The 22,868-nt window shown below is 32.6% G+C and overlaps 1 protein-coding gene across 2 annotated transcripts in view; it reads left to right on the top strand.

The window, feature by feature from the left end:
• The first annotated feature begins 2,149 nt into the window (after positions 1–2,149).
• Positions 2,150–22,868, top strand: part of LOC132934581 (uncharacterized) — a 34,329-nt gene continuing 13,610 nt past the window's right edge. Inside the window, exons 1-3 of one of the 2 annotated variants that reach the window (XM_061000906.1) lie at positions 2,150–3,341; positions 14,568–14,687; positions 14,861–15,076. In XM_061000906.1, coding sequence (XP_060856889.1) covers positions 3,095–3,341; positions 14,568–14,687; positions 14,861–15,076 — 583 coding nt within the window. In that variant the 5' untranslated portion in view covers positions 2,150–3,094. Of the gene's footprint in view, positions 3,342–14,567; positions 14,688–14,833; positions 15,077–22,868 lie in introns of both variants that reach the window. The other variant, XM_061000905.1, reaches the window with a different exon arrangement.

Genomic DNA, 22,868 nt, shown 5'->3' with positions numbered 1-22,868 from the left:
CGCGAGTTTGTCCAGCTGTTCGTCATCGACGTGCACACGCGAAAAATCCTCAACGACGTGCTGTGCTTCGAACCTAGCCGGCATGGGTCGAATTCGCCGTCGTCCAGAATCAGTGTGTCGTCGTCACCATCGTCGTCGTCGTCGTCGTCGTCGTCGTCAGCGTCGGCGTCATCGTCAGCGTCGTCGTCGTCGGTGTCGTCATATGCAACTTCTCCAATGTCGTCCACGTCGTCTACACCGGCATCGCTGTCGTCCTTGTCGTCCACATCACCATCACAACCGCCGCTACTTCCGTTGTCGTACCCCGAGTCCACGCCGTCAAATCCAATGTTTTCATTCATTTATACGTTTTCGCGGTTGCAGTCACTCTCGCCGTCGACGAATAAAATTTATGGCCACTGTCCTACCATATCCACCAGTGTTTCAAATGAAAATGGTGATCACAGACTCGATTCGAGCGAGTTGGCTGCTCTCCGGTCACGTTTCACGACCAACACTCTGGGCATTCGGTTTGCGGCAATATACTCTCCTTATGCCATTGGCGGCGTTGCCGGTGGTGTTAGTGTCCAACAGCAACAAAGCGTCACTTCCAGCAAGCTCAATCCCCGTCAGCTGTTTATCGGATGTGTGCCGTTACACGTCAAGTACGGACAACTCAAGTTACTGTTTGAGCAGTTTGGCGAAGTCACATACGTAAAAGTGTACGAGGGCTACAACAAGCAGACCGGCGCCAAGATGTTGCACAACTACGCGTTCCTTTTTTTTAAAGACGAAAAATCCGTGGAAAAGGCTATTGCCGCGTCACCAATACCACTCGATTCAAACTGGAATCTCAACGTGTCCCGGCCACACCACCACACAACGACAGTCGGCGCATGTGACAGGTGACCTCCGAACCGACTGCCGTCGCCACCGAAACAATATTATAACATTCCTAACCTTTGTAGAGGTTATTCATTAATTTTATGTTTGTTTTTGGTTTTTCTCATATCGTAATGATTATAATTGCCACGTGTTCACTTCATTTAAGAATATTAAATTCTTTAACAGTTATAAAAACGTTTGATTCATTTTTCTAATGTCTTAATTTTTATATTATTAAGCTACTCGTGTTTTCATTATACTACACGCTAAAATTATTTTAGGGTGTAGCATAATGAATAAACAAGACATTGTCCTTTAGGTGGTAAACTTAAAAGAAACATTGGTCTATTACGGCAAATGATTTTGTTTATTTTCAATAGATGTAGTAATGTAATTGTTATTTTTGTATTTCTACATTTATTTAAAAATAATGACCACTTTAAATTTAATTATAACATTTGTGATTGATTATTATAATATTTTAATTAAATTTAAAAAACACAGATCTAAAAATTAAATGGTAAATTTTTTTGCTTGTAAATTGTCAATATATGATATGTAAAATATTTTGATATAAAAGTAAACATAATCTATGTAATTGAAGCCTTAACCAATAATAATAATAAAAAAAAAAAAGTAAACATTGATAAAAGGAAAACCGGGAATGTTTATACGAAGTAGGTTTTTGACAAAATCGATTTTAGTTTTTAATTAATTTAATTAAATGGAAAATACATTTATTGACATCATCAACTGCATTGCACATAGCTGCATTTAATTTGTTTTATTATATTATATTTAGCTAGGTAACTTATATATAAATATAGGTATGCATAATCTTAATCATCAGTATCAAAATAAAATTTATTTTGTGTACCAGGTACCTACTGGCTACTAATATAGACTATAGTACCAGCTACCTTTGTATATAAAAACAATTTATTATTTTGTTTTTACGTTTATATGTCCCGTATTTTTATTTTATTTCTATAGCCACATTTCTTTACACACAAAATACTACATTTTCAAGAACAGTGGTGAGTGGTTTATATATACCATAAAGGCTCTAGGGAGGATTTATTCCACCCCTTTAATGACTCCCCTATTACACATACAAAGATATTCATGAAATTATATTTATTACTTTCTGAACCACTTATTCGGATAAACGGCAATGTGTTTTATAATCAATGATCAAATGAGTGTCTTATTATTTATGAAAAATGAAAATTTTCAAACCGACTGTTGGCAGTTTTATGTTATTATATCACCAACGATTAATACCTAGAAGGTAAAATTAAAAGGGTGATATTTTTAAGCATGATAATCAGTTTTTTATTACATACATTATTTTTTGTTTTTAAACTATTATCATAGCTATTAAGAGTACATTTTATTTAAGATTTGTAACAATAAATAACGGTATACCATTCTGGTACAAAATATGCGAATTGAAATAATAAAACACACTGAAATCTATGATGATAGGTATACTCATTTATTATGTAGTTCAAAATGGTATATTTATACTACGTTTTAGAATGAAACATTTTTTATACTTTTTAGAGTCACGCTTGTAACTCTTGAACCCCAAATTGTCCATATATATACCTTTGGATACCTTTCTGTATATAATCATATCCGTGTAGGTTCTCATTAAATGGGCGTAAAAAATATTGTTCGTTGAAATACGAAGGTATTCTGGTATATTTATAACTATAAAGAATGAAATAAGTAAATTATTTTTATAAATGTGCAATGATTACATTGAGAATAGTTTTGTATAAAAACATCCAAATATGTTCGCAGTCCGTCTCACGGTACTTTAGCCGATGTTGTTTCCTTTACCTATTATAATATCGTATTGTAAACCTGTGCGTGCAGCAAAAATTATTTTTTATTGTGTTATTTTAATATTTGTAGGTACTAGATATATCACACATTATCGAATGCACTCAGCCGCGACTCCATGGACATGGTCGACGGTCCATGCAATTGACTAACGTTGGATCTCGCGTATGTTATCGTAGTGTTGTCTGCCTCACAATATGAGGCTGCATGCAAACTACCGTAGTGTACCAATAACCTACACCCAACGTGTACACGACGACTCGCGTTACAATTTAAATCATTTTTACTTAATAATATAATAGTCGGTTCCCAATCGAAATCTTTATAATTGTTTATTTTTGGCTGTAGTGGGCGATATATTATATTTCAAAGCCGTGAAATGAATAATTGGACGTTATTGTCGATACTGATCCTCGTCGTGTGCGTTAAGCAGATGGGCTGCGATCAGTCGTCATCTTGCTCGCGGCATTTGCAAAGACCGGAACACGAATACCACCTGACAAAGGAATGTGCTGAGTCCTATATGCGAATAGTTGCATCGTCAAACGCGACGAAATTGGAATCATGCGTCCAGTTTGCGGCGACTCAAAACGCTTTTGCGTTCACGTACGCAAATTTCACCAAAGGTTTGATGATAATTATAATTTTTAATAAGTTATATTTCGGTATAAATGTTGGTTATAACATGCACGTGTTATTGAAATGTATGGTATTGGAGTATTTTATAATAGAGCATAGGTGCAAATGTTTTGGGCGCTATAGACATTTTTGGGAGGCTTAGCCCCTAAAGCCCACTTTTTTGCGTCTATGCAGCCACTTTATTTAAGAAGAGGATAAATTGTATAATATCGATTTGATTATTGAAGAAATGTTAGACGGATATTTTATAATATTAACATATATAAATTAGTTTTGTCTATTAAAATTTAATAGCAATAAAACGTTATTAAATAATGAGGAAATTATAAACTTTAAAAATAAAACATTCATCGTATGTTCGTACGTATGACATAAAATCACTCTGTATGATGTATGAAATAAATTTTCGACACTCTGTATGCACTTGGTGACGCGCTACTGTCGTGAAAATAGGGACTCTGTCGGGTCTCCGCGGCCAGTCTGCCGGAGTATATTATAGCTAATACCTAATGGTATAATATATTATAAAACAATAAGATGTGGTATGAGTTTATAACTAGTGATGTAAATTTGTATAATACAATTGTATAATATCGTATTATACGTGATATTATAGACGCTGCATAGAATTTTTTTATACAATGGTGTTAATCAGTAAAAACTTTTTTTTTCGCTAAATGGTAAAAAAATTGAAACAAAATATGAACAAGGATGTATAATGGGTATGCACCAACATTTTTAAAAAGGAACTGCCCCGAAATAAATATAAATGGACCAATGTAATCTCCAATATCAATAACAAGTAAACAATCTGAAATTTAATTTGCACCAGAATTAAAATCTAATATTCATGGGTATAGAATAAAATATTTTTCTAAATCGGTTTTATGATATTGTCCAGGAGAGTAATTTTAAGGTTCTAGTTTTCTAATATTATAGTCCTTGAACACCACTTTTTTATACTAGTCTTGGAATTCTAAAGAATTTATTAACATGTATAGTTTAATACACACAACAATAATAATAATTTGCTGTATTAGTTTATGATTTGTTATAAAAATTAATTATTATTCAAACAATTATTACAAATCAAAAATTATATTTGCATTTTTCTTGAAAAACAAATTTAATTTATATGTATAATTTTATTGATTTTTATGAATAAGTTTGAATTTTTTTTTAACTGTCTTATATAATTAGATATAATAAAATACAACAGTAAAAAGTCATTAAAAAATTAACCTATTTTATATTTTTAAACACATAAACATTCGTAAAGGTTTATAAAGTATATATAAATTGTACCTAATATTAAACGGTATAGTTATGATTATTTTGATTGAATGGATACATCATATTATTAAACGACGACTAAAATAATATACAATTTGTATTTTTGTAATATTATTGAAGTGATCCTATAAATAAAAAAAAAATATTCTAGATTGTTGATCGTCGAAAAGTCTACTAGGAACAAAACTATTGATCCAGCGCATCTCTTGAAACATTTAAGTTCAAACCTTGATACATTTTTGACGAACTTGCACCTCGTGGGCCAATCTTGATCGAAAATACCATACTGAATTATCTTAAACTATTTTCTTTTCTCTATTACTTCCTTATACACCTAGTACTACATTGGCTCTCTCAATCACTTTCCACATTCATCGGAACAATTTATCGTCCATAGCATACTCTTGTTGCAAGATATAACACCGTGTGTCCAGTGCATTTTATTGAAGTATGTACACCAAAAATCGAAATCACTGATTTCAATTATTATTTTCTTCATCGTGATCGTCAAAACAATATTCTAGATTGTTGATCGTCAAAGCGTCTACTAGGAACAAAACTATTGATCCAGCGCATCTCTTGTAATATTTAAGTTCTAACCTTGATACATTTTTGACGAACATGCACCTCGTGGGACAATCTTGATCGAAAATACCATACTGAATTATCTTAAACTATTTTCTCTTCTCTATTACTTACTTATACACCTAGTATTGCATTGGCTCTTTTAATGCCGTTCCACATTCATCGGAACAATTTATCGTCCATAGAATACTTTTGTTGCAAGATATGACACCGTGTGTCCAGTGCATTTTATAGAAGTACGTAAAGTACACTTCTACTGAACTTAAATTAATATTTTATTGCAGGTTAAAATTCTTAAAAATTTTCTTTAGTTGTGCCTTGTATTGCATCACCACCTTCTTTAACAGTCAGTTTGTTAGGATTAGTTTTTATATCGGAAACTTTTTTATAATTATTATTGTATTCCTCTACATTCTCCCTCTGAGAGAACATTTCATGCGATTTTTTCATCATCGAAACAATTTAACAGTGATTATCAAAACAAAAACAATATTTTATTATTGTGTTTATTTTATATTAATTTATTAAATAATATATAATTGTAACTAACAATATACTTACAATTGAATGTCCAATTGTTTTTTTCGAAGTAGTTGCAGTTGTATGTAGTGATCGTGTATGACGATGTAAAGTACACTTCTACTGAACTTTTTTTTATACTGTATTATCTTAAACTATTTTCTTTTCTCTATTACTTCGTTATACACCTAGTACTACATTGGCTCTCTAAATCACTTTCCACATTCATCGGAACAATTTATCGTCCATAGCATACACTTGGTGTGAGATATGACACCGTGTGTTCAGTGCATTTTATAGAAGTACGTAAAGTACACTTCTACTGAACTTAAATTAATATTATATTGCAGGTTAAAATTCTTAAAAATTTTCTTTAGTTGTGTCTTGTATTGCATCACCACTTTCTTTAACAGTCAGTTTGTTAGGATTAGTTTTTATATCAGAAACTTTTTTATAATTATTATTGTATTCCTCTACATTCTCCCTCTGAGAGAACATTTCATGCGATTTTTTCATCATCGAAACAATTTAACAGTGATTATCAAAACAAAAACAATATTTTATTATTGTGTTTATTTTATATTAATTTATCAAATAATATATAATTGTAACTAACAATATACTTACAATTGAATGTCCAATTGTTTTTTTCGAAGTAGTTGCAGTTGTATGTAGTGATCGTGTATGACGATGTAAAGTACACTTCTACTGAACTTTTTTTTATATTGTATTATCTTAAACTATTTTCTTTTCTCCATTACTTCCTTATACACCTAGTACTACATTGGCTCTCTAAATCACTTTCCACATTCATCGGAACAATTTATCGTCCATAGCATACACTTGTTGCAAGATATGACACCGTGTGTCCAGTGCATTTTATTGAAGTATGTACACCAAAAATCGAAATCACCGATTTCAATTATTATTTTCTTCATCGTGATCGTCAAAACAATATTCTAGATTGTTGATCGTCGAAGCGTCTACGAGGAACAAAACTATTGATCCAGCGCATCTCTTGTAATATTTAAGTTCTAACCTTGATACATTTTTGACGAACATGCACCTCGTGGGACAATCTTGATCGAAAATACCATACTGAATTATCTTAAACTATTTTCTCTTCTCTATTACTTACTTATACACCTAGTATTGCATTGGCTCTTTCAATGCCTTTCCACATTCATCGGAACAATTTATCTTCCATAGAATACTTTTGTTGCAAGATATGACACCGTGTGTCCAGTGCATTTTATAGAAGTACGTAAAGTACACTTCTACTGAACTTAAATTAATATTTTATTGCAGGTTAAAATTCTTAAAAATTTTCTTTAGTTGTGTCTTGTATTGCATCACCACCTTCTTTAACAGTCAGTTTGTTAGGATTAGTTTTTATATCTGAAACTTTTTTATAATGATTATTGAATACCTCTACATTCTCCCTCTGAGAGAACATTTCATGCGATTTTTTCATCATCGAAACAATTTAACAGTGATTATCAAAACAAAAACAATATTTTATTATTGTGTTTATTTTATATTAATTTATCAAATAATATATAATTGTAACTAACAATCTACTTACAATTGAATGTCCAATTGTTTTTTTCGAAGTTGTTGCAGTTGTATGTAGTGATCGTGTATGACGATGTAAAGTACACTTCTACTGAACTTTTTTTTATACTGTATTATCTTAAACTATTTTCTTTTCTCCATTACTTCCTTATACACCTAGTACTACGTTGGCTCTCTAAATCACTTTCCACATTCATCGGAACAATTTATCGTCCATAGCATACACTTGTTGCAAGATATGACACCGTGTGTCCAGTGCATTTTATTGAAGTATGTACACCAAAAATCGAAATCCCTGATTTCAATTATTATTTTCTTCATCGTGATCGTCAAAACAATATTCTAGATTGTTGATCGTCGAAGCGTCTACGAGGAACAAAACTATTGATCCAGCGCATCTCTTGTAATATTTAAGTTCTAACCTTGATACATTTTTGACGAACATGCACCTCGTGGGACAATCTTGATCGAAAATACCATACTGAATTATCTTAAACTATTTTCTCTTCTCTATTACTTACTTATACACCTAGTATTGCATTGGCTCTTTCAATGCCTTTCCACATTCATCGGAACAATTTATCTTCCATAGAATACTTTTGTTGCAAGATATGACACCGTGTGTCCAGTGCATTTTATAGAAGTACGTAAAGTACACTTCTACTGAACTTAAATTAATATTTTATTGCAGGTTAAAATTCTTAAAAATGTTCTTTAGTTGTGTCTTGTATTGCATCACCACCTTCTTTAACAGTCAGTTTGTTAGGATTAGTTTTTATATCTGAAACTTTTTTATAATGATTATTGAATACCTCTACATTCTCCCTCTGAGAGAACATTTCATGCGATTTTTTCATCATCGAAACAATTTAACAGTGATTATCAAAACAAAAACAATATTTTATTATTGTGTTTATTTTATATTAATTTATCAAATAATATATAATTGTAACTAACAATCTACTTACAATTGAATGTCCAATTGTTTTTTTCGAAGTTGTTGCAGTTGTATGTAGTGATCGTGTATGACGATGTAAAGTACACTTCTACTGAACTTTTTTTTATACTGTATTATCTTAAACTATTTTCTTTTCTCCATTACTTCCTTATACACCTAGTACTACGTTGGCTCTCTAAATCACTTTCCACATTCATCGGAACAATTTATCGTCCATAGCATACACTTGTTGCAAGATATGACACCGTGTGTCCAGTGCATTTTATTGAAGTATGTACACCAAAAATCGAAATCCCTGATTTCAATTATTATTTTCTTCATCGTGATCGTCAAAACAATATTCTAGATTGTTGATCGTCGAAGCGTCTACGAGGAACAAAACTATTGATCCAGCGCATCTCTTGTAATATTTAAGTTCTAACCTTGATACATTTTTGACGAACATGCACCTCGTGGGACAATCTTGATCGAAAATACCATACTGAATTATCTTAAACTATTTTCTCTTCTCTATTACTTACTTATACACCTAGTATTGCATTGGCTCTTTCAATGCCTTTCCACATTCATCGGAACAATTTATCGTCCATAGCATACACTTGTTGCAAGATATGACACCGTGTGTCCAGTGCATTTTATTGAAGTATGTACACCAAAAATCGAAATCACTGAATTCAATTATTATTTTCTTCATCGTGATCGTCAAAATAATATTCTAGATTGTTGATCGTCGAAACGTCTACGAGGAACAAAACTATTGATCCAGCACATCTCTTGAAATATTTAAGTTCTAACCTTGATACATTTTTGACGAACATGCACCTCGTGGGACAATCTTGATCGAAAATACCATACTGAATTATCTTAAACTATTTTCTCTTCTCTATTACTTACTTATACACCTAGTATTGCATTGGCTCTTTCAATGCCTTTCCACATTCATCGGAACAATTTATCGTCCATAGCATACACTTGTTGCAAGATATGACACCGTGTGTCCAGTGCATTTTATTGAAGTATGTACACCAAAAATCGAAATCACTGAATTCAATTATTATTTTCTTCATCGTGATCGTCAAAATAATATTCTAGATTGTTGATCGTCGAAACGTCTACGAGGAACAAAACTATTGATCCAGCGCATCTCTTGAAATATTTAAGTTCTAACCTTGATATATTTTTGACGAACATGCACCTCGTGGGACAATCTTGATCGAAAATACCATACTGAATTATCTTAAACTATTTTCTTTTCTCTATTACTTACTTATACACCTAGTATGGCATTGGCTCTCTCAATGCCTTTCCACATTCATCGGAACAATTTATCGTCCATAGCATACACTTGTTGCAAGATATGACACCGTGTGTCCAGTGCATTTTATAGAAGTACGTAAAGTACACTTCTACTGAACTTAAATTAATATTTTATTGCAGGTTAAAATTCTTAAAAATTTTCTTTAGTTGTGCCTTGTATTGCATCACCACCTTCTTTAACAGTCAGTTTGTTAGGATTAGTTTTTATATCAGAAACTTTTTTATAATTATTGTATTCCTCTACATTCTCCCTCTGAGAGAACATTTCATGCGATTTTTTCATCATCGAAACAATTTAACAGTCATTATCAAAACAAAAACAATATTTTATTATTGTGTTTATTTTATATTAATTTTTCAAATAATATATAATTGTAACTAACAATATACTTACAATTGAATGTCCAATTGTTTTTTTCGGAGTAGTTGCAGTTGTATGTAGTGATCGTGTATGACGATGTAAAGTACACTTCTACTGAACTTTTTTTTATACTGTATTAGCTTAAACTATTTTCTATTATTTCTATTATTTCTATTATTTATAAAAGAACATTGTAAAGGAGAATGTAAGGAATTATTAAAAATAATAGGAACTTTAGGGATCCAAGTTACATACTTGATTACCTTAAATAATTCATTATATATAAATATATTAACATACGTTGTAATGATTTTATTATATAATTCATACAGATACAGTATATAATAATTAACACTAATTGGTGAAAGATTTCATAATTATTAAATAATATTGTAATCAAAGGGAAATAAAAACACTTATATTATATACTTAAACTAACATTTGAACACTTTTATTATTATAGTTTCAGGGAAATAAAATATTACTTTTATTATATTATTAATACAAAAAAAAAAAAGAATGTAAAGTAAAATATTGTAAATGACATTATAATTGTATTATGTCTTAAGTTTAAATATTTAACAAATTGTTAACTTTAAAAATTTATATTAAGATTGTTATTGATTGTAAATTAAATGTAAAATGTATGACAAAATTATAAAACCAACTATAACAAAATTGTAATTCAAATGTAAAATTAACTATTGAACTTCATACCTATTGTAAAGATTCTTAACCTAGGAACCTAGGTTAATAATCTCTTTTTTGGCTGCGAGGTGTAAAGATCAAATATACTTTATGGATTAATATTATAATATGCTAACTGAACCACTATTAACTATTAACCTTGTAATAGATACCTATGTCCATAGACTTAGCACAATAAATAAACTATAACGCACTCGACTGTACATTATCCCATCCATATAACTATATAAGGCAACATTTTGGCAAACTAGTTGAATTTAGCGAACATAACAAAATTAGCATACGAGGTGACAGCGTCATCTCTACGAAAACAACCACTTATCAACGACCACACCCAAAAGACACCTGCAAGGTCCACTCACCGATCATATCAAAGGAGCCGACATCGTACATAGGGGGGCTAGAGACAGGCCATATTCAGATGACCAAGACCAGAGCTACTTTCACGTCACATTCAGCTATATATTACGAGATAACTATATTGTTATAATAAACAACTATTTCATTTTACTGTTCAATTAACTACAACTTAATTTCGAACCATCATTTGGATCACTGAAGGATCTATATTAAAAAATATATACGAATATATTTACAGTTGAATTTTTGTGTGAGGGTATTCGGCTTTCGCAAACAACAAACCAAAACTCTTACTGTGATGAAATAATTGCAGCATAGCAGTAGCATAGCAGTAGCATAGCTGTAGCATAGCAGCATATGCAGCATAACATTTAACCCTATTGCAAACAGGACTTTGGCTATAATGGCGCAGCAGTCAGTATATCTATAATGAAATAACAATAAAACATAGTAATTCAAAACTGAAAAAATCAAAAAAATAATGTGGCTGAACGTGATGTGTTCAATGCATTTTGTCGACGTACTAGCATAGAACAATATAGAAGCGAAACTCGATCAGCTGATTTGGGTCTTGGTTACCTATGATCTGAAGTCTGAACCTATGAAAAACATGAAAACGGATCCACGCACCAATATGATGTTACCAATATTATGAAAACGGTTCCAAGACTATGGCGGGATACGCTAGCGGGGTCGGCTTGTTTACCATTCCCTATTTCACGTATGCCACGCCCCCCTGGACACCGTGTTCAAGGCCACAATCACCCTATTCGGCCAATTTACGGAGTTTCATACCCCTGGTACTAGGTAGCGCTGACTACATCAGTCATCAGACGGTTGATAAACTTCACGTCACCTCGACTCTGTCCGATTTCGATGAACATAACCTCGTGGTCGACGACCGAATATTCTACACGCATATTGAAGATCAATTTTGTTTCAACATCGTTCATTCCATAACAATGATGGACTAAGCCGGCGACAAGGCCTGTGGTGAGCGAAGATACCAACAAGGCAACAACATCAGATCCACGTCTCAAATCATCACTTGTCACTCTTCGTAACGTATAATTTTTCCCATCATTCTACCCCCCCCCCCCTAAAAGCACATATTAGAGGTGTCACATGACGCGGGTCCCTTTTTTTTCCAATATCCTCATTCTCATTATTTATACAATATAATTTATCATTTTTTTTTATTGTTGTAAGTAGTAAATCACATTACCAAAAAAAAAAAATACACTTAGAAAATCAATATAAAAAATATTTTTATTCAAACATTATTATTATTAAAAGATTTACGCTTAGACGGCGTACGGGTTAAAGATCGCCTTGCTCTGGCGCCGACACCGAGATATTCTATTGAACACAGAGCATAAGCTCGCAAAATTATTATTATTCATGTGTCGCATGCTACATTATTTACAATGATCTTATATTATTCTTTAAATAAAAATACACGCCCTTATTCTTATCCTTCTTAAACCTGCTAAGTGTCATAAAATGTATTATTTCTCTGTGCTCGCCATGTGCTAGCTCATTATTATACTTTGTGCACCTGCCATATGCCACCAAAATTGTTATTATTCACTTGTGCGAAAGCCAAATTATTATTTTATTGTAAATTGTCACATTATTTTTCACTCCTGTGAAAGCCAAATTATTATTATATCTATAATTGTCATTTAAATTATTATTATTTGCAAATCATTGCACCGTGTAAAATATAAACCACTTGATTACCTTAAACTCACTTTTATTAATTCATTATTTTAATAATGTCACCTTTATTCCCTTAATATTAATAATATTAGCTTTATTTTAAATCTTTTACTTTCATTAGTAATTGTGTGTCTACTAATTAAAGTCTACCAGTTCCAACGAATTGGACTTCGGGCCTACACGCAGTACGGCTGGTAGGTCACAAGTCAAGAACTCCCCTTGACTCGTGCGTAGTTTTCAAGCATTGAAAAACCAAACTCTTACACACTATATGATCGTCAAAATAATATTCTTGATAGTTGATCGTCAAAACGTCTACTAGGAACAAAAAAAAAATTGATCCAGCGCATCACTAGAAACTTCAAAGTTCCTACCTTGATAGAGTTTCGAGAAAAATGCATCCTCTGGGTTAATCTTGATCGAAAATACCATACTATAATATACTCTTAAACTATTGTCTTTTATCCAAAACTTCCTTAAACACCTGGTACAGCATTAAGTCTCTCAATGACTTGCCACATTCCTCGGAACAATTTATCGGCCATGAAATACACTTGTGGCAAGTCATATGGTAGCACGGCTTTGTGCACATCTATAATAAAAAATACATACGAGTACATATACAGTTTAATTTGTGTGAGGGTATTCAGATCACTGGCCCTAGCACCACAAAGTAAAAATTTTGTTACAAAAAAGGTTTAACAAATTAGTAACCAATTCGTAATAATTTGTAACTACAAATTTGGAATTTTTAACTCAAGTATAACCGCCCAAAATCCATTTTCCATTGGCCGGTGCCAGGGTAAGTAGTGCTCCAACACCCGAAACTCGAAAAACTGATAAGGTCTCCGTAACGATTCGAGAGGTTATTAACAATTCGTAATAATTCGTGCCAGGGTCAGTGACCTAGGGTATTCGGCTTTCGCAAACAACAATTCAAAACTCTTACCGTGATTAAAAATTGCAGCATGGTATGTTGCAGTTTAATCCCATTGCAAACAAGACGATGGATATAATGGCACAGCAGTCAGTATTTCTATAATGAAATAATAATAAAACATGGTAATTCAAAAACGAAAAAATCAAAAAAAATAATGCATTTTGTCGACGTATTTGTACCAAAAATGGAAATTTCCGAATTCAATCATTATTCTACTAATCATGATCGTCAAAATATAATGCTTGATAGTTGATCGTTGAAACGTCTACTGGTAACAAAAAAAAAAACTGATCCAGGGGAACACCTAGAAATTTTAAAGTTCTTACCTTGATACATTTTCAAGAAAAATGTACCTCCTGGGCTAATCTTGATCGAAAATACCATAATATATTCTATTAAACTATTGTCCTTTATCCAATACTTCCTTTAACACCTGGTACCGCTTAAGCAATCTCAATGACTTGCAACATTTCTTACAAAAAATTATCGGACCTGGCATACACTTGTGGCAAGTTACATAGTAGCACGGCTTCGTACACATTTAAATTAAAAATACATACGATAATATATATTTACAGTTGAATTTTTTGGGAGGGTATATAATTTCATATATGGATGTGTATTATATTTTAATTTAATAAATTATAATATAAAGAACATTATATATGAAGTTGGATATAACATAATCATTTTACATACTCGTGGAGATCATGTTTGTAATACTTAAATTACAAATTGTATACATATACATCACCAATCGGGAATTAATTTTTTTTGTCAGTATATAATAATAATATTATGCACAGCAAAATTAATTGTCATAACGGCGATAGTGATATTATACACAGATGTTTATCGGTAACGTTAATACACAGGTACGATGCCCATGCTGAGTTTCACTTGCAACGTTTTTGATTGCCCGGAGTTCCACCCGTTTCTACTCGCTGCCGGTGAATCGGTGTATGACTATTATAGCATGTACTCAAAACCTTTGCGTGAGTACCTACAACTAGTCCAAGTACTGTTATACTGTAATGAGCAATATAAAAATATAAATAATATGTAGATACTCTGTCGATCTAATGCACAAATATCAGCTTTAAAAACCTATATTCTCATTATATTTTATTTTTATACACAGCCAGTGAAAACTATACTTGTGCACCAGGTCTTGGTGTATTCGAAATGGTGATGAATCCTTTGAACTATTCAAACGCTATGGTTGCGTGTGAGGACGTCGGCGGCCACCTTGCTAATGTCGTATCCGATTCTCGGACTTCATTTTTGGCCACATTGGTGTCGTCAGATTTGAAAAATAATACCCCCACCAATCGCAAAGCATTTGTTGGATTATTCTTCGAAAATGGCTTTGTAACCATCACAGGTATAACACAGTTACTATATTATAATGTTCCGGGTTTTCACTATATACTGTGTCGTGTATGGTTGAATTTATTTAACTTATAAGGGAATGTGTAGCAAAATTTTATGACCAGTTTATTAACTACCTATATACAGACCATGACATGAGATTGTGGACCCCAATTAATATTTTAAAAATCATCCTGCTATAATAGTAATTTAATAATCACAGTTCGGGAAAACGCTACACAATATAGTATAACTGTATTACCTACTGTATTAGTGATTATTTTGCTTAAAGATTTGATTATGGGCTATGTGCATTATAATATATTAGTTACGCGTGCCAACCTAGATTACCATAGATAATTTTAAACAACTAGTACAGTATTATGATTATACTATTTATAGATACTGTTATAAATAATATCAAAGCAGAAAATAAAAAAAAAGATAAAAAATGGGAATCAGCCTCTACATGTTATGAAAAAGATATCAACATTTCTGAATCCTTACAGATACAAAATTAATTGATAGCAAAATTCTAAGTATGCATAAAAGTTCTCATTTAACTGCATAGCCAATAAATATTATATGAAAATAATTCCACTAATGATAATACTACCAAATACTAAAGAAATAAAAATATTGCTCCATAAAAAATATTAAAAAAGGATTACATTCTGTATTATTGGACGATGAAAAATCCCATGAAATGGTATCGCTTGATTTGTCATGAAAATGTAAAACATTTTCTGCTTTGATATTATATTTAAAACCTTATCACTAAAATCAGTATTTCTTTTGAATGAAATACAACATTTTTTTCAGTTTTATTACTAATATCCTTAAAATCCATTTTTCATTATTATTCCTTATTTTCGTCCTTAAAAAATAATAAAATTACTTAAGGAAGGTCATTTATTAGCGAAGAGGCACAGCGTTTTCTTAAACTTCGATTCTACTTTGTCCAACAAGTCAAATTGCAATTGCTCACATGGTCACCTTGTGTGTGGTTTGATCTTTGTAGACAGGACCACTAAACTAGTACTTGCTGCTATAGATTATAATTGTTTACAGCTTTTATTACAACATAAATGCAATTATTACACAACTATAATGTGTGTAGTCATAAAGATTTCAATACTTTTATAAATAATATAAAAAAAGAAAATGTTTTACTTTTCATAATGAATCAAGTATTAACTACCCTTCTCCGAACAAAAAAAAAACGATTTTTATAAATGTTATTAATTATCACTACTTTATAAACAAACAAAATTACAACACAATCAAGAGTTACTTAGTAACGAATAAAGACCTTCAGTCCGGCTTACAGGATGACGAATCCAATGAAGGTCTCCAACCGACTGACTTTAATGCCAAGATACTCAATAGTGGTCAGGCAACTGAACATATTATTGAGAGGGACTTACTTTACAAATTATATATATGACAATACAATGATTACCTGTACTGATGTAGATGCGATGATGGATGTATAAACGGCTTTGAGGCAATAACAGTGTTTTTAGGGCCACCAAAACAATTGTATTCAGTAGTTTTTTATTCTTTAAAATAGTTTTGAAAATTATTCGGCTGTTACAGAAACAACCAAATCCCCGTTGTATAACATTCTCAAATCGTCTATCAGATACAGAAGCATGTCTGCATCATTGCCTATCTGGCAATATAATTCCTTTTAGTATTTTGAAAATAATGTTTTATTGCAGGTAAACATTCTTAAAAATAATATTGAGTTGTGTCTTGTATTGCATTACCTTCTTTAACAGTCACTTCGTTTGGATTAGTTTTTATATCGGAAACTTTTTTATAATTATTATTGTATTCCTCTACATTCTCCCTCTGAGAGAACATTTCATGCGATTTTTTCATCATCGAAACAATTTAACAGTGATTATCAAAACAAAAACAATATTTTATTATTGTGTTTATTTTATATTAATTTATCAAATAATATATAATTGTAACGAACAATATACTTACAATTGAATGTCCAATTGTTTTTTTCGAAGTAGTTGCAGTTGTATGTAGTGATCGTGTATGACGATGTAAAGTACACTTCTACTGAACTTTTTTTTATACTGTATTATCTTAAACTATTTTCATTTCTCCATTACTTCCTTATACACCTAGTACAACATTGGCTCTCTAAATCACTTTTCACATTAATCGGAACAATTTATCGTCCATAGCATACACTTGTTGCAAGATATGACACCGTGTGTCCAGTGCATTTTATTGAAGTATGTACACCACAAATCGAAATCACAGAATTCAATTATTATTTTCTTCATCGTGATCGTCAAAATAATATTCTAGATTGTTGATCGTCGAAACGTCTACGAGGAACAAAACTATTGATCCAGCGCATCTCTTGAAATATTTAAGTTCTAACCTTGATACATTTTTGACGAACATGCACCTCGTGGGACAATCTTGATCGAAAATACCATACTGAATTATCTTAAACTATTTTCTTTTCTCTATTACTTATTTATACACCTAGTATTGCATTGGCTCTCTCAATGCCTTTCCACATTCATCGGAACAATTTGTCGCCCATAGCATACACTTGTTGCAAGATATGACACCGTGTGTCCAGTGCATTTTATTGAAGTATGTACACCAAAAATCGAAATCACTGAATTCAATTATTATTTTCTTCATCGTGATCGTCAAAACAATATTCTAGATTGTTGATCGTCGAAACGTCTACGAGGAACAAAACTATTGATCCAGCGCATCTCATGAAACATTTAAGTTCTAACCTTGATACATTTTTGACAACCATGCACCTCGTGGGACAATCTTCATCGAAAATACCATACTGAATTATCTTAAACTATTTTATTTTTTCCATTATTTCCTTATACCCCTACTACTACATTGGCTCTCTCAATCACTATAAACTACAATATTTTATTATTGTGTTTATTTTATATTAATTTATCAAATATTATATAATTGTAACTAACAATATACTTACAATTGATTTTTTCATCATCCAATAATATAGAATGTGATCCTTTTTTAACGTTTTTTAATGAGCAATATTTTTATTTCTGTAGTTTATGGTAGTATTATCATCTGTGGAATTATTTTCATGTAATATAATTGAGATTGCAGTTGAAGGAGAACTTGTATGCATCCTTAGATTTTTACCATAAACTAATTTTGTACCTGCAAGTCCTGTTTTACAACCTTGGTTGTGATGTTTTTCTTTATTTAATTCGCCCTTGTTCGAAAATCATACATTCAGATAGCTTACCGTCAGCGTTAGATACATATTTTGGTTGGGTTTTAGTTGGTACAGTGGTCAATTCTTCATCAAACGATAATTTGGCTTCATCCAATTCTTTATCGATCACGTTAAATCCATCTGTGGATACATTGCTGCACCGATTTTGGTCCGTCGAAGAGCCTGCAACGCCATCTATCCCTACCACAGAGGTCGAACTTTGTGAAAAATAGTTTAAGCAGACTGTATCGTGGAACGCTTCGGGTAGGTTTTGCGTTGCATTACCCTTCCGAGACGTCGTCTTTGCCAAGACAGGTTCACAACCTGTCACTACCGTCTCCGACTTGTCGTCCTCCCATGGGCTCGGCTCCTCACGATCGATGGCCCTCAAACGGTTATTTAATTTGCAACAACGACTGAGTAAAGACCAAGCTCTATACGATGCTTACCGGTCATTCATGGACGAATACTTGTCATTGGGCCATATGAAGATTGCGACACGACCAGGAAAGTATTTCATACCTCATCATGCGGTAGTGAAACGTGATGGTGATGTATCGAAGTTACGAGTGGTCTTCGACGCGTCGGCCAAATCATCATGCATCGGAACAATTTATCGTCCATAGCATACACTTGTTGCAAGATATGACACCGTGTGTCCAGTGGATTTTAATTGAAGTATGTACACCAAAAATCGAAATCACAGAATTCAATAATTATTATTTTCTTCATCGTGATCGTCAAAATAATATTCTAGATTGTTGATCGTCGAAACGTCTACTAGGAACAAAACAATTGATCCAGCGCATTTCTTGAAACATTTAAGTTCTAACCTTGATATATTTTTGAGAAACATGCACATCGTGGGCCAATCTTGATCGAAAATACCATACTGTATTCTCTTAAACTATTTTCTTTTTTCCATTACTTCCTTCTACCCCTAGTACTACATTGGCTCTATCAATCACTTTCCACATTCATCGGAACAATTTATCGTCCATAGCAAACACTTGTTGCAAGATATGACACCGTGTGTCCAGTGCATTTTATTGAAGTATGTAAAGTACACTTCTACTGAACTTAAATTAATATTTTATTGCAGGTTAAAATTCTTAAAAATATTCTTTAGTTGTGTCTTGTATTGCATCACCACCTTCTTTAACAGTCAGTTTGTTAGGATTAGTTTTTATATCAGAAACTTTTTTATAATTATTATTGTATTCCTCTACATTCTCCCTCTGAGAGAACATTTCATGCGATTTTTTCATCATCGAAACAATTTAACAGTGATTATCAAAACAAAAACAATATTTTATTATTGTGTTTATTTTATATTAATTTATCAAATAATATATAATTATAACTAACAATATACTTACAATTGAATGTCCAATTGTTTTTTTCGAAGTAGTTGCAGTTGTATGTAGTGATCGTGTATGACGATGTAAAGTACACTTCTACTGAACTTTTTTTTATACTGTATTATCTTAAACTATTTTCTTTTTTCCATTACTTCCTTATACCCCTACTACTACATTGGCTCTCTCAATGCCTTTCCACATGCATCGGAACAATTTATCGTCCATAGCATACACTTGTTGCAAGATATGACACCGTGTGTCCAGTGGATTTTAATGAAGTATGTACACCAAAAATCGAAATCACTGAATTCAATTATTATTTTCTTCATCGTGATCGTCAAAATAATATTCTAGATTGTTGATCGTCGATACTTCTACGAGGAACAAAACTATTGATCCAGCGCATCTCATGAAACATTTAAGTTCTAACCTTGATACATTTTTGAGGAACATGCACCTCCTGGCCAATCTTGATCGAAAATACCATACTGTATTCTCTTAAACTATTTTCTTTTTTCCATTACTTCCTTATACCCCTACTACTACATTGGCTCTCTCAATCACTATAAACTACAATATTTTATTATTGTGTTTATTTTATATTAATTTATCAAATATTATATAATTGTAACTAACAATATATTTACAATTGATTTTTTCATCATCCAATAATATAGAATGTGATCCTTTTTTAACGTTTTTTAATGAGCAATATTTTTATTTCTGTAGGTTATGGTAGTATTTTCATCTGTGGAATTATTTTCATATAATATAATTGAGATTGCAGTTGAAGGAGAACTTGTATGCATCCTTAGATTTTTACCATAAACTAATTTTGTACCTGCAAGTCCTGTTTTACAACCTTGGTTGTGATGTTTTTCTTTATTTAATTCGACCTTGTTCGAAAATCATACATTCAGATAGCTTACCGTCAGCGTTAGATACATATTTTGGTTGGGTTTTAGTTGGTACAGTGGTCAATTCTTCATCAAACGATAATTTGGCTTCATCCAATTCTTTATCGATCACGTTAAATCCATCTGTGGATACATTGCTGCACCGATTTTGGTCCGTCGAAGAGCCTGCAACGCCATCTATCCCTACCACAGAGGTCGAACTTTGTGAAAAATAGTTTAAGCAGACTGTATCGTGGAACGCTTCGGGTAGGTTTTGCGTTGCATTACCCTTCCGAGACGTCGTCTTTGCCAAGACAGGTTCACAACCTGTCACTACCGTCTCCGACTTGTCGTCCTCCCATGGGCTCGGCTCCTCACGATCGATGGCCCTCAAACGGTTATTTAATTTGCAACAACGACTGAGTAAAGACCAAGCTCTATACGATGCTTACCGGTCATTCATGGACGAATACTTGTCATTGGGCCATATGAAGATTGCGACACGACCAGGAAAGTATTTCATACCTCATCATGCGGTAGTGAAACGTGATGGTGATGTATCGAAGTTACGAGTGGTCTTCGACGCGTCGGCCAAATCATCATGCATCGGAACAATTTATCGTCCATAGCATACACTTGTTGCAAGATATGACACCGTGTGTCCAGTGGATTTTAATTGAAGTATGTACACCAAAAATCGAAATCACAGAATTCAATAATTATTATTTTCTTCATCGTGATCGTCAAAATAATATTCTAGATTGTTGATCGTCGATACTTCTACGAGGAACAAAACTATTGATCCAGCGCATCTCATGAAACATTTAAGTTCTAACCTTGATACATTTTTGAGGAACATGCACCTCCTGGCCAATCTTGATCGAAAATACCATACTGTATTCTCTTAAACTATTTTCTTTTTTCCATTACTTCCTTATACCCCTACTACTACATTGGCTCTCTCAATCACTATAATCTACAATATTTTATTATTGTGTTTATTTTATATTAATTTATCAAATATTATATAATTGTAACTAACAATATATTTACAATTGATTTTTTCATCATCCAATAATATAGAATGTGATCCTTTTTTAACGTTTTTTAATGAGCAATATTTTTATTTCTGTAGGTTATGGTAGTATTTTCATCTGTGGAATTATTTTCATATAATATAATTGAGATTGCAGTTGAAGGAGAACTTGTATGCATCCTTAGATTTTTACCATAAACTAATTTTGTACCTGCAAGTCCTGTTTTACAACCTTGGTTGTGATGTTTTTCTTTATTTAATTCGCCCTTGTTCGAAAATCATACATTCAGATAGCTTACCGTCAGCGTTAGATACATATTTTGGTTGGGTTTTAGTTGGTACAGTGGTCAATTCTTCATCAAACGATAATTTGGCTTCATCCAATTCTTTATCGATCACGTTAAATCCATCTGTGGATACATTGCTGCACCGATTTTGGTCCGTCGAAGAGCCTGCAACGCCATCTATCCCTACCACAGAGGTCGAACTTTGTGAAAAATAGTTTAAGCAGACTGTATCGTGGAACGCTTCGGGTAGGTTTTGCGTTGCATTACCCTTCCGAGACGTCGTCTTTGCCAAGACAGGTTCACAACCTGTCACTACCGTCTCCGACTTGTCGTCCTCCCATGGGCTCGGCTCCTCACGATCGATGGCCCTCAAACGGTTATTTAATTTGCAACAACGACTGAGTAAAGACCAAGCTCTATACGATGCTTACCGGTCATTCATGGACGAATACTTGTCATTGGGCCATATGAAGATTGCGACACGACCAGGAAAGTATTTCATACCTCATCATGCGGTAGTGAAACGTGATGGTGATGTATCGAAGTTACGAGTGGTCTTCGACGCGTCGGCCAAATCATCATGCATCGGAACAATTTATCGTCCATAGCATACACTTGTTGCAAGATATGACACCGTGTGTCCAGTGGATTTTAATTGAAGTATGTACACCAAAAATCGAAATCACAGAATTCAATAATTATTATTTTCTTCATCGTGATCGTCAAAATAATATTCTAGATTGTTGATCGTCGAAACGTCTACTAGGAACAAAACAATTGATCCAGCGCATTTCTTGAAACATTTAAGTTCTAACCTTGATATATTTTTGAGAAACATGCACATCGTGGGCCAATCTTGATCGAAAATACCATACTGTATTCTCTTAAACTATTTTCTTTTTTCCATTACTTCCTTCTACCCCTAGTACTACATTGGCTCTATCAATCACTTTCCACATTCATCGGAACAAT

Source organism: Metopolophium dirhodum, chromosome 1 (genome assembly GCF_019925205.1).
Source record: "Metopolophium dirhodum isolate CAU chromosome 1, ASM1992520v1, whole genome shotgun sequence".
NCBI lineage: Eukaryota > Metazoa > Arthropoda > Insecta > Hemiptera > Aphididae > Metopolophium > Metopolophium dirhodum.
The sequence above is the reverse complement of the archived record's forward strand: the minus strand, read 5'-3'. Positions and strand labels throughout refer to the sequence as shown.